The sequence below is a fragment of the Myotis daubentonii genome, chromosome 16, assembly GCF_963259705.1.
Source record: "Myotis daubentonii chromosome 16, mMyoDau2.1, whole genome shotgun sequence".
NCBI classification, from domain to species: Eukaryota; Metazoa; Chordata; class Mammalia; order Chiroptera; family Vespertilionidae; genus Myotis; species Myotis daubentonii.
This window is the reverse complement of record NC_081855.1, coordinates 22726241-22738964: the sequence shown is the minus strand read 5'-3', so window position 1 is coordinate 22738964 and position 12724 is coordinate 22726241. Positions and strand designations below refer to the sequence as shown.

Below are 12724 nucleotides of genomic sequence, written 5' to 3'. Positions count from 1 at the left end.
AGCCCTGACCTCAGACCTACTCATCTGAATCTCCAGGGGGTGGGGCAGGGACAGCAACTAGACTCTCTTTATCTCAAAATCGGGTCCAGAAAGGGCACTTTTCTCCTCCTGCCCAGACGCCAGTCACAAGGGGACTCTGATTCGATCTTAACCAAAGTTCCCAAACTTCTTGTCTTTGGGGCTCTGGAAGCCCCCAAGCAATGCCTCTCAGCTCCCACCCAGCAGAGGGGGGCAGATGCCTGTAACCCACTGCCCCCTGGCCCTTCTTACCCACAGAGGGTCTCCTTGGAGGGGACCCATCATGGCCAGAAACAGGGGCTGCTGCAGGAGAGCGAAGAGCGCACTGACCAGAGACTGCAGTCCTGTGAGGCTGCCGAACTGGGTGGAGGGGTACCTGCAGGGCAACAGACAACCTGTCACCGGAAAGTCCGCTCCCAGGCTTTCCAAATGCTCCTGGCCTCAGCCTGGCCCAGGTGCGCTGGTGCCAGACAAGAGGCAGGAACGGCCTAAGAGAACAGTGGGCACCTGCCTGCAGATTCCTTTCTGCTGAGCAGATGTGCAAAGTGTAATTCTCTTTTGCACCAACCTAAGGCCCCAGACTCTAGGGAGGACCCCACCCTGCTCAGGTGTGCCCTGGGCCTGTGGGTGCCTGGCTGAGCTGAGTGGAAAGTGTGGTGCCAGCGGGAGCTTGGGAAACAGGCCCAGGGAGCAGGATGGAGGCTGGGCTGGCTCTGCTGTGCCCTCATCCAGAGGAGCATTGTGTAATCACGGAAACGCGGCATCAGAGCTTTCAGCGACTGCCTTAGACCCTGCCAGGGCAGCCGCAACTTCCTCCAGGCCTGGGTGGGTGGGGGACATGCAGACCTGGTATGACCCCCGTGCAATGCTGTTGGGAGGGGGAGAGAGTTCTGACAAGATCTTAAAAACATCAGGCTTTGGGGCCCCAGCGGTGAGAAGGGGCTCCGAGTGGGGAACAATCTGATCTTCGGTCAGAGAGAGACAGTGGATGGTGTGTAGGTTCCAATTTTTGAAACTAGCCCCGGCCCAAGGCGGAAGGACGCTGTGGCTCCTGATGCATGGGTGGCCTCCTGGGAGAAGAGGCAGGTTTCACTGCAGCCACACCCTGAGAAGGCCGTGGGTAGAGGCAGGCCCTGTGAGATTCTGGGTGAGAACTGTCTGGTATGTTCTGGGCTCAGTTATCCATGTCCCTGCTCCTGCTGGGGGTCATTTGAACGTCAACATTGAGCTTGGGGCAGTCGGAACCCACCCCTGGTCTTCCCATGAGCAACCAGAGGCAGCCAAAACTCGATGGAGCAGTGGCCCCCGAGGCACCATGAGCTGCACAGAGGTACTGACTGGCTGAGAACTGACTTCGTGTTAAATGCCAAGGCTTGTGGGCATCCAACTGTCTGCCCACTGACCCACCTCCCGCCAGGTCTGGCCTTCCCCTGACACAGCCAACGAAGCCCCGGTACCTGTCCCTGATGCAAGAAAATGAGCCCTGAAAGGGCAGGCTGCCCCCTCCGGACCTTAGTCCCACCACAAACCTCCCATAAGCCACTCCCCCACCCTTTGTCACCAGGCCACCCACAGGTCCCAGGACTCACACGGCGGCGTACAGGCCCCCAATGGAAGAGTGGATGAATCCACGCACAATTGTGTGCAGGATGAAGGAGAGGATCTGAGGGAGGGAGAACAGAGAGTGAGCAGAAGATTGTGTGGGCCCTCACCTGTGCCCCTGCCCCAGTTCCCGGGGCCCTGAGCAATGGGGGCACTGGCACCTAGAGTCGGCTCATACCAGCTCTGAGGGCCAATTCCTGAGTTTCCAGGAATTCTTCAAGGCAGTTGTTAAACACAGTCATTATGGAAACTGACATTTTATAAACTTACAATTAAACAAATTATATTAAAAACAAAGGTAATGAATACTCAAAACGTATCACTTCCCAATTATTTTACTATGTGTTACTATGATCTATGTTCTAAAGGTTTTTGTATGGTGGAAGGAAACAGCACACGATGGTGGGTTACTGTGATTCTCTTTCCAACTCCACAACTGGTGATATCATATTGACTGAAAAATCAGCCACGATGAGAGCAGTTACACCAAGGAAACTGGCAAATGCTGGAAGTCAGGGCTCCCCCGACCCCGCCACGGCCCCACCAAGGGTGTGCTGTGAAATATGTATCAGTAGCACTAAGCAGGAGGTCACGAGTCATGACTGGACCTCCTGCTACCGCTGACCAAGGACTGTGCCGAGGTCTCCCTGCCTGGTCACTCAGGCCCTAACATGCCTGGGAGAGCTCTGCTGTGTAAGAGGCTGCTGCTGGCAGGCGCTGCGAGTCCTGAGAAGCCCCTGCTGATGACGTAGAGGTACAAGATTTGCCCACTTGGCCACCAGGACCCTTTGTTTGCTCTCCAGACAAAGCCCTGCCCTCCTCCTCAGCAGCCAGGACCTGTCCCTGGAATGTGGGCGGTGGAGGGGGCAGGGGCTACTCTGCTGAAAGAGGGCTGTGCCCGAATGTGCAGGCACATACTCGGGCGGGCTCCCCCTTTCCACTTCAACTGCCTTGTTGCTTTTTCATAACTTCTCTTTCAATGAGAACTCAAAAAAAAATGAAGTCCCCCACTAAGCACTGCCCCTCAGCTGGACAAGGTGGTCAGGGTCTGTCAGTGTTGCAGGGAGGGCAGCCACCAGGAGGCCAGAAGGGCGCCAGGGAGGGAACAACACTCCCACCTGGAACTGGTGCAAGTTTCCAATGGTTTACTCTGATCTGCACTCACCGGTGTCGGCATAGTCACGCGATAGTACCCATGGGTGGTGCACACCTGGTATTCAATGTTCCTCAACACGTGGCCACTTGTAAAAAGGAAGGGACTCTTGCTTTCATCTTGGACCTGGCTCAAGATAACATCTGACCTCGGGCTACACCCACCTGGGAGCAATGCCATCACTCAAGTCCCTTCAAAGTTCATAATCTTGGGGGTTGGGGCCAGTACACTTTCATGGACCTAAGGGTGGAGTCAGACGGGTGGTAATCTCTGCCAAATGTTAGGTTTCAAAAGCATCAGAAATCTGTGGAACGAAATTAAGCTTTTGAACCCAGATGCCAATCTTTTTCCACTCTCGACAACGTCTAGACCTTGTGGGCACTCTTGTATCTGATGGACAGATGTTTCCATAACACCAGATTAGTCAGGCCTCTTTGGACCTCAGATTTCAGCTGTTTGAGCAACTCAAACTAAGTGGCCACACAACTACCCAGCACAGTTCTGGGAAATGGTGGGGTATTTGTGGTTTGCAGATGCACAAAAGACCGAGAGGAATGATACACCTTCATAGAGAAGAGTCTTTTGTGAAAGGCAACACCCGTGTCAGCTCAGCCCTAGCATTGAGCACAAGCCTGGCGGGTAAGAGGCTCTTGGTATAAACAGCAGGAGGCTGGTCGGTTGGCTGGTTGAATTAAATGAACGAAAAGCCACCATTCTCTTTGTTCCCTTATCGTCTCGCACTTTTTAGTCTCGTTGTACCCTTATCTCCCTGTCCCCACACGCACCTGTAGAGGCAGGTTGGGAATGAGACACGTCACCCCAAAGCCCACAAGCAGCACGTTTGTGAAGGCAAAGGCCCGCATGGCGTTGGTGACCTTCTGGATCTGCCGGTCCCGCTTCTTCTTCTTCTCGCCTCTGCAGAGACACAGCACACACTGGAGGAGGGTGACAGGCTCCCTGGAGGAGGGTGAGCTCCCCACAAGGCAGGCCCAGGAGTCACAGCTTGCAGACAACTCCAGACTCAGAGACCACCCACACTAGGGCCACTCCCACCGCACCCTCTTGACTGAGCGCTGAGCACGAATCTCAGGGGACAGGTCCGATACAAAAAGGTGTAACATGAACACACGGCACGGCTTTAGTGAGGACTGAGCTCAGATGACGAGGGAAGGAGCAGAGTGTGCCCAAGTTAGGACGAGCAAAGCCTCGCTTCATTATTGGCTCCAACTTCACCCAAATCCTGCGGGGGCTGATGACAAAGCAGGTACCAAATCAACTAAGGGAGTGAGTGAATTTCCCCTTGGGCGAGCAGGAGGTAGTGAAATAGAAACAAATATGCAGCAGATGGAACCGGAACGGGCACAAAGAACCTCTTGGCGGTAGGACCTGACCCAGATAACAAAGCGTTCTCTATAATGACTTCCTGTGGACTCACTGGTACTGGTTCTAGTCTCACCACCCACAGACGCCCATGGACAACTGTATAACTCCAAGAATGCATGCCAAGTGCTGGGGGATGTGTATGGAGTCTCGGGCCCACCGCTTCCCCACTGTGCGACCTCAGACAAGTTATTCAAACTCCTAGCTTCAGTTCCATCTGTAAAACGGGTTTCACACCAGGACACACCTCATCGAGGTGCTTGAGGCTTAACTGAGATTGTGCATCAAGTGCTTGGCACAGGGCCTGATACAATAAACAATAGCTTATTATACTAAGGTGGAGTCACAGAAGACAGCACTTAACTCATCCTCTGATCTTAGAGCCCAACCCTTGCGTAAAGTAGGGCTCCGGTGCCTTGTTTAAGGCTCATGATCATGAACAAGTCTATTAACACTATTACAGTTACGGCGACTTACTACTCTCGCCATGGAGCGAGCCTTGTTGGCAAGGCAGCACTGATTTAAGGTCATTCGCCCATTGTGCTTCTCATGCTAAGCATCGGAGTGTGGTCCTAAAAGCAGAATGGTGTGACTGCACATTCACCTTCCTCTCATTTCTCCTCTTCTTTTATCTAACTCAGTGCTCCCCACACTGCAGCCTACCATAAAGAAGCCACAGACCTGACAGTGTGCTGAGCTGAGTAAGCCAGTGTCTTAAAGCCCTTGGGAGCGTAGCCTCGGGCACCTCTCTCGCCTCTCCTGCTTGCTTTAACCCCCCCCCACACACCTGTCCCTGCCTAACATCTGACTTGGGGGGCTTCTTTCTCTGGGGCTGAGAGCCAGGCACAGGTCCTGCCTACGCACTGGTTGGCGTCTTTCTCCTCAGGCTCCTCAGTGGCATCTTCACATTCCTTCATCCTCCAGTCCATGATGTAGCCAATGATGGGGGCCGTGAGCAGGCAGAGCAACTGGAGCACACCGAAAATGGAGGTGTAGAGGCTAACTGGGGAGGAAGAAGGCTGCGTCATGGGGGGCTCCTGACAGAGGCCGGGCGCAGGCACCGGACCAAGTCTGAGACCCCACAGGTCACCCCCAGATCCCCTCGTGTCACTGTGGATCTTGAGGGGAGCCGAGACCTTAACCTCTGAGATCAGAGCTGGCACGAGGGTAGGCACCCTATTCTCTTCTCCAAATCCCTGCTTGCTTCCCAGAAACAGCTAGTGAAATCCAGTGTGTCACAATGGCTTCCCCAGGCGCTCCAGGAAGTCTCTGACGTGGGAACCACAAATGACCAAGGCCTGGGCCGGAGGCTTGTGTAAAACTGGCCATTACTTCTCTGCCTCAGAAACAGACCAGGAAGGCGTCACTCACAGGGGGACCGATGTGAGGGCTTCCATCCTCAAAGAGCTTAAAATCAGGATGGGATTTTGGGGGGGCAAATGGAAACTGAAAGTTGGCTACCCCACCCCACCCACAGCTCTGCCCAAGAGGGATGTTTGGAATTCAAGGCAATGCACCTCTCCATTGAACAGAGGCTGGCTGGGAGGGGACGTTGCAATGCTCCCCGACAGTCCCCCCTGCTTACCAGCGGCCATCACTGCATCAAGAAAGCAAAGTGAAAAGGCAGAAAGGAGCAAAGTTAGCAGCCGAAATCTCGAAGGTTGTTACAGGGAAATGGTTGTTACATGGAGGCCGGCTAGCTCTGGGCCCGGCATACATGTCATTTCCCACCTAGACCTGAATCTCAGAGCACCCATGGGTGGCTGAGCTGGAGTCAGGCTTCTAGGAGAGGAGGCAGGAGGGGGTCAGCGCGGACGCCTGCTGACCTTTTACTGTTTGCTGGGGCCTCAGTCATGTGCAGCTGGAGCCCAGTCACAGGTGGGGGGGCGGGGGGAGGGGGTGGCTGGTGAATCAGGCCTGTGGCTTCCCGAGGACCATGATGGGGAAGTAGTGTGGGTGCAAAAGACTGGGCAGAACTCACTGTGGGTGGCCCTTTGGGAACACTGCTCTGTCACAGTTGTGCTCCGAGGGCAAGAGAAGTCAAACAATCCCAACCCCCAGCAAAGCATCCGACACCACGGGTCTCCCCAGACAGCCAGAGCTGGCCTCCTGTCCCCCCAGCGGCTCCCTGACCCTGAAGCCACCCCTCTGGGCACAGTCCGGGCTGTGGGTGTCATGCACAACAGCTCACAGGAGCAGGATGGGGAAAACCAATGCCCTGTCAGCTGCAGATAGAATTTCCTGGCCCAACTTCCTCTACTTCTTGAAACTGACTTTTTGAATGTGGGAAACAGTTGGAAAAGAATTCCTCTTGAGCAGGGAAGGATTTCTCAGAGAACTTGACTCAGCAGCAGGCAGATTTGCCTTCTAAGGGCCACTGAGGACCCTTCTCTGTACACTCCGGGGCCTCCACCGCCCTGGGCCTGAGAGTTACAGAGAGGGTGTTGAGACATAACAGATCAGCTTTCCCTAAAATTCAGTCCACAGATTTTAACGAGTGTTACATAATGAAACCGCTCCTGTGGTAGGAATCTGGGGGAACGTCACTGGACTCAACAAAGCTAAACCGGTCATTTTTTCCTGTAAAAAACAGGGCCTTTCCTATGTCAGCATTCATCATGACATTGTGCAAGGGCACGTGACTGCTTCTCCACGGATGCCCATGTGCACAGTGGAAGCAGTGTTATCGGGTGCCTTCGTCATCCTTCCCATTGTGCAGGCTGGGTTTTCTCGTTCCTTTTACAAACTGTATTTGTGTTTGATTCCTTACCATCCCTAGGGAAAAACAATTAAACTGACAAAAAGTTGCACACCCATGATGTTGCCAATAAAAAAGCATTTACCAAATGTGTTTGTCCCGCTCAGGGGTGACTAAAGCTGACTCAGCTCAGCCCTGAGGAGGTACTGACTTTCTTTGTAGCACCAAAACCTCTAATCCGCTAAGGACCGTCTGTGCTGTTTTGGGAAAGGAGTGTGTGGGTTATCAGTGTTGTTTACCAGCCGGAGCAAGTCTGGACTGGAGCACACATGCGAGGAAGCTCCACTGGCCCCGCTGCCGCCCAGGGCGCTGAGCCCACTGCGGGCCCGCGCCCCAGGCTCCAGCCGAGCCGCCCTGAGCCCCAGTTGCCACCCCAACACGTGCTCCACACCCCAACACTGCGGTTTCCCAGGGGATTCTTGGCATTGGGTTGGCTTGGCTGTCTTTCATCAGGTTCTCGGGTTCTCAGTTCCCAGTAATGTTTTCATTCACCGACACGTCAACCAGCTCCTCAGGCGATGAAAACATACACCTCACACCCCAGATACACACAGTTATCCGTCCTCCCTCCCTCCCTCCTAAACCGGGAATCTCTAATGGGACTGCGATGAAATGGCTCTGACCAGCAAGGGGCCACTCGGGCGCTGTCATTTCCCAGCCCTGCCTAATCCCGTCCAGCTGGCCGGGCAGTGGGCTCAACCTCAGGTGGCAGGAGTGACCACCAGTGGGGGGGCCCTCTTATGGGGCTGTGCACCGAGGTCCAGGGCCACCTACCTTTGTCCTGGTCACCGCTGACCAGGAACTTGAGGATGCTGTTCATGGCGCCCATGTAGAAGATGAGCCGCAGCTGCGTGACGCACATGGTGACGAGGCTGAGCAGCAGGATGGGGCTGAATATGCTTTGCATGAAGGAGGGGGCCGCTGTGGGGAGAAGGCCACAGGGGTTCAGGGATAACCGGGGCCCAGATCTCCATGGCCCACAGCCCACTTGTCATTCAGGGGCCCCGTGTGGGGAGGGGAGGCCGATTTGCTGACCAAATCATTCCAGGCCGGATGCGAGGATGGGCCGGTGAGGTTAAAGGTGGGGGGACTAGAGTGGGGCCACCTAGCTGTGTAAAGCAAGCTGGCTGCATCCCTCACCCTCTCTGAGTATATGAATGAAATGAAGTAGTGACTGATATTTGCTCATCCATACACCAGGGTGGATGGTGCTGCCTGCCCTTCTGGGGTGAAGTGGGAATTAAGTGAGATGAGACCCACAAAGTCCTCAGCCGGCTGGGCCTCTGGGGCCAGGGCTTCCAGATCCGGACCGGCCGCCCTCTCCTGGGCTGGGGGTGTGGGTGCGGGTGTGAGTGCGGGTGCCCTGCCACGTGTCAGGAAGGCGAGGGCCCCGGCGGGTACCTGCGGCATCTGGCTTGCACTTCACCTCCAGGTCGACGGTGGACAGGCAGAGCTTGTGGCCCTCCTGCAGCGCCGCCTGCTCCTTGTTGCTCCGCATGGAGCTGCCCACGCTGAGGCGGCGCCCCACTGTGGTCACCTGCTTGTAGAACTGCTTCCCTGTGATCTTGTGGTCAAAGCCCAGCCAACTGAACTTGATCTTCACCCTGGAGGCCACAGAAAGTGTCTGTCAGTGCCGCCCGGGGCCAAACTGGGGTGGGGCTGGGGACAGACAGCACATCTACTTACGAGTAGTCCATGTCCTCTGGCCCTGGGAAGGGCTCCAGAGGCCAGTTAAAGAAGCAGTTGAGGAAAACCAGCCCGGAGCAGCCGGCCCAGACCACGAGGATGATGACGAAGGAGACACCAAAGTCGTAGATGACCTGAAAGGCACAACGGGGCGGGGGCAAGGGCAGGGGCAGAGTTAGCACAGGAAGCCAGGTGGGTAGAGGGCAGGATCATCTGTGCTGAGCTGTGTGAGGGGCACAGCCCAGTCAACCTGGGTGACTGGTCATCAGATACTGCATCCTAAGTACCCCAACTCACCCTGGCATGTCATTAACCCCCCGTGTCTCCACCTGGGACCAGGTGTTACTTCCTAGGAGAGGCCTTCCCTGACACCCCCCCCCCCCCCCCAATCCCTGTCATGTCACCGGCTCTCAGTGAGCAGCCCTGGCTGAGAATACTGTCTCAATTCATTTCCTCGTCCACTGTTAGTTTAGCCCTGAGAACAGGGGCCTGTTAGCCTTGTCCACGGGTGTTTCTCCAGCACCTCGAAGTGTACACATGACAGTTGTGAAAAATACCCGAGGAATGAACAGGTGGCTGTCTCACTTTCCTCCTCTGAGAAGTTTGGGTGCAAGACTGGCACGTGTCCTTACGGTACTGTGGTGGGGTCAGGCAGGTGTGACCCTCAGAGTGGCAGGGGAAGCCTGCTGAGCACAGCATGTTAGCTGTAACTGTCATGACTGCAAGTTATTTCCAGGACCAGAGTCCCCAGAGTCCTGGCAGAAGCTGCCAGCTGCCCTGGGCAGGGACCAGCAGCAGCTCAGCACGGAGACGGGAGGACGAGGCACAAGCAGGCTTCTCTGCACTCGGGAGTGAGACTCCCTAAAAGCCACAGGATGCCTGGCCCGAGGCTCTCCATGCACTTTGATTCCCAGGAGACCTGTCCACACCTGTGACCTCTCCTCACTGATGGCCCCACGCACCCAGGACAGGGGATTTTACTGGGTGCTGGTGCCAGAGCAGGGAGAAGCCCCCTCTGAAGCCCTGGCAGGAGCAACAGGATCTGGAGTAGGAACTGGGGCTGACGGACTGGGAGGCGTCGGCTTCATCCTGACCCTGTGTGACTCCCATGGGCTCAGAATCCTGCCTGGGAGGGAAACAGCTGAACCAACTTGGCCAGAGCAGTGCGCTGGCTAATGGCAAGTAACAGCCCAACAACAACAGACCTGGGGGTGGGGAGACAGGAGCTGGACTCAGGATCGGGGACAAACTCATCCATCCCTTTCTGCACCCTGGCCCAGCAATGCAAAGGCAGCCTGCGGTAATTTTCCATCCCCCAGGCCAAGTGCGTTTCTTTTCTGACTCCCATGGTGCCCAGGTGCATCCTCCCAGTGTGGGTGGGGAGGGGGGGCAGCCTCCCGCACCCACAAGTATTTCCCTCTTCAGAGCGGGCTGAGGAGCCTTGAGAGAAGCCTCTGTTCAGACACTAGCACAAAATAAGTGTGCTGGAAACCAGCTGGCCACACCCTCACCTTGATTCCTGGGAAGGTGACTGCTGAGGAGGCATAGGATCCAATCATCAAGGCAATAAACGTGGACCGAAGGTCACCAAACATGTTGGGCAGCTGTAAGACAAGAGCAAGGGCAACTTCAGCTGAGAGAGGGGCAAAGGATGGGTGAAGGAGGGGAAGAGAGGATCAAGGCTCATGAGGCACTTTTTCTTTTTTTTTTTTTTTTTTTTTTTTTTTTTTTATTGCTTAAAGTATTACAAAGGGTATTACATATGTATCCATTTTATCCCCCCGCCCTAGACAGTCCCCTAGCCTCCCCTATCACCCAGTGTCTTATGTCCATTGGTTATGCTTATATGCATGCATACAAGTCCTTTAGTTGATCTCTTACCCCCCTACCTCCTGCCCCCCAACGAGGCACTTTTTCTTATCTGCTCTCCTCCCTTAAGTCACAGGTAATTACTGGGAATGGAAAGTTTTTCCTTCCTGGCCTGAGGCTGATAAGGGCAGAGGAGGAGTGCAATGCAGAATTTGGACCCCACATGTAAGGGCAGAGCTGTTGGACTTCCTGGCTGGCACCTGTCCCTCCTCTTTGCTGCCACAGGCCAGGGGCCTTCTTGTCTTTACAGGATGACACGGAGATGCAAGCGAGCCAAGCTGGGAGACAGGCATCCCTCAAAGGGAGCAAGTCAGTTAAAAATAAGAATCTATTTGGGGACAAGAGTGTCGTTTTTATAAATAAAAATATCAGCGTCCCAGAAGGACCAGATGTCAGCAAAAGCTGCTTTCAGTCTGAGAGAGTAGATTTCTGCAAGGTGTCAATCAAAATTCTACAGTTCCCTCAGCGCTGACAAGGGCACCGGCCTGGGATTTCCGCTTCTGAATTTCTAAGGGCAAGGAGGGCTTTCCCTTTCCGTGGCCCCAGAAATCATCACCTGAGAAGGCCGGTGGCTAAACATGCTCAGGCTCTCCTCCCAGTGAGGCCACTCTTGCATCGCACATAAGTTTATTCTGGGCTCATGTGACATAACTTCAAAGCTAGAACCCTCAGCGATTCCACACAAATCCAGGCATGATAAAATAGGGTAATGCAGTCACGGATTCAGACCTGAGGCAAAGCACACATCCTCCACCCCCCACTCCAAAACAGCCCGTCACTGCTTCTCTCTGGAACCTCGAGGAGGTTCCATCCACACCCACAGTGGCCTCGCACTGAGGATCCCTCTCTGGAAGCTATGCCAGCCTGTTTCATATTATTTATATGTTCCCCTCCCCACTTGTCTGCAATTATTTGGGGGTTTTAGTAAACATGATGGCTTGCAAGCTAATCCACTGTTGCTGAACACAAGCAGTTTGAACTTGGCCTCTCATCATTTCTGCCATGTTGCCCACGATTACAATGAATAGGGCATATACCAAATCATCATGCTTTACACTAATACAATGCTATATGTAACTATGTCTCAATAAAACAGGAAAAAAGCAAGTAAGCGGCATCAATCGAAAGTAAAAACTTTGTGCTTCATATCTATTATGATCCTATTCCTAACCTGAATTTCTGTTGAAAAAATGTTAATACAGATTGGTTTCTGAAATAGACCATTATAAGGACAATAGCATTTTTTAAAATAAGTTTTTGTGTTTTTTTATTGACTTCAGAGAGGAAGGGAGAAGGAGAGAGAGATAGAAACATCAATGATGAGAGAGAGAGAATCATTGATTGGCTGCCTCATGCATGCCCCACACCGGTTGTGGGATTGAGCCCACAACCCCATGTGCCCTGACCAGGAATCAAACCGTGACCTCCTGGTTCATAGGTCCACACGCTCAACCACTGAGCCACGCCAGTCGGGCTGAAAATAAGTTTTAAATAAATTCTGATGTTGGGGAAAAAAATGAAATCTATAAACTAAGAACTTTTGTGCTTTAAAGGACACCATCAAGAAGGTGAAAAAACAATGCCCAGAAGAGAAAATTTTTACGAATCGCGTATCTGATAAGGGACTTGTATCTAGAAAATATAAAGAACTCCTACAACTCAATCATAAAAAGATAAACAACCTGTTTTTAAAATGGACAAAAGGCCGAAACCGGTTTGGCTCAGTGGATAGAGCGTCGGCCTGCGGACTGAAAGGTCCCAGGTTCGATTCCGGTCAAGGGCATGTACCTGGGTTGCGGGCATATCCCCAGTAGGAGATGTGCAGGAGGCAGCTGATCGATGTTTCTCTCTCATCGATGTTTCTAACTCTCTATCTCTCTCCCTTCCTCTCTGTAAAAAATCAATAAAATATATTTTAAAAAAATAAATAAAATAAAATGGACAAAAGATCTGAATAGACATTTCTCCAAAAAATATACAAATAGATAATAAGCTCATGAAGATATACTCAATGTCATCAATCATAGGGGAAATAGGAATCCGAACCACAAGGAGACACTAATTCATGCCCTCTAGTGCAGCTACAATAAAAAGAAATTAGCTAATTAACAATTGTTGTGAAGATCCAGAGGAACCGGAGCCCTCACACTGCTGGTGGAAATGTAGACTGGCGCGGCCACTCTGGAAGATAGTTTGGCAGTACCTCCAACAGTTAAACAGAGTTATCATTTCACTCCTAGGTAGACATCCAAGAGAAA

The 12724-nt window shown here is 53.2% G+C and overlaps 1 protein-coding gene and 1 non-coding gene across 4 annotated transcripts in view; one reads left to right on the top strand and one right to left on the bottom strand.

The window, feature by feature from the left end:
- SLC43A2 (solute carrier family 43 member 2) overlaps nucleotides 1–12724 on the bottom strand; it is a 45980-nt gene that overhangs the window by 3313 nt on the left and 29943 nt on the right. For 2 of the 3 annotated variants that reach the window (XM_059669190.1, XM_059669191.1), the window contains exons 6-13: nucleotides 10109–10201; nucleotides 8598–8731; nucleotides 8313–8515; nucleotides 7686–7832; nucleotides 5018–5156; nucleotides 3559–3688; nucleotides 1608–1681; nucleotides 271–394 (exon numbers count right to left, since the gene is read on the bottom strand). In XM_059669190.1, coding sequence (XP_059525173.1) covers nucleotides 271–394; nucleotides 1608–1681; nucleotides 3559–3688; nucleotides 5018–5156; nucleotides 7686–7832; nucleotides 8313–8515; nucleotides 8598–8731; nucleotides 10109–10201 — 1044 coding nt within the window. The remainder of the gene's footprint in view (nucleotides 1–270; nucleotides 395–1607; nucleotides 1682–3558; nucleotides 3689–5017; nucleotides 5157–7685; nucleotides 7833–8312; nucleotides 8516–8597; nucleotides 8732–10108; nucleotides 10202–12724) is intronic. The other variant, XM_059669193.1, reaches the window with a different exon arrangement.
- LOC132219443 (small nucleolar RNA SNORD50) lies at nucleotides 11613–11683 on the top strand. The gene has a single exon (XR_009449454.1). It is a non-coding gene; the product is annotated as a small nucleolar RNA SNORD50 (small nucleolar RNA).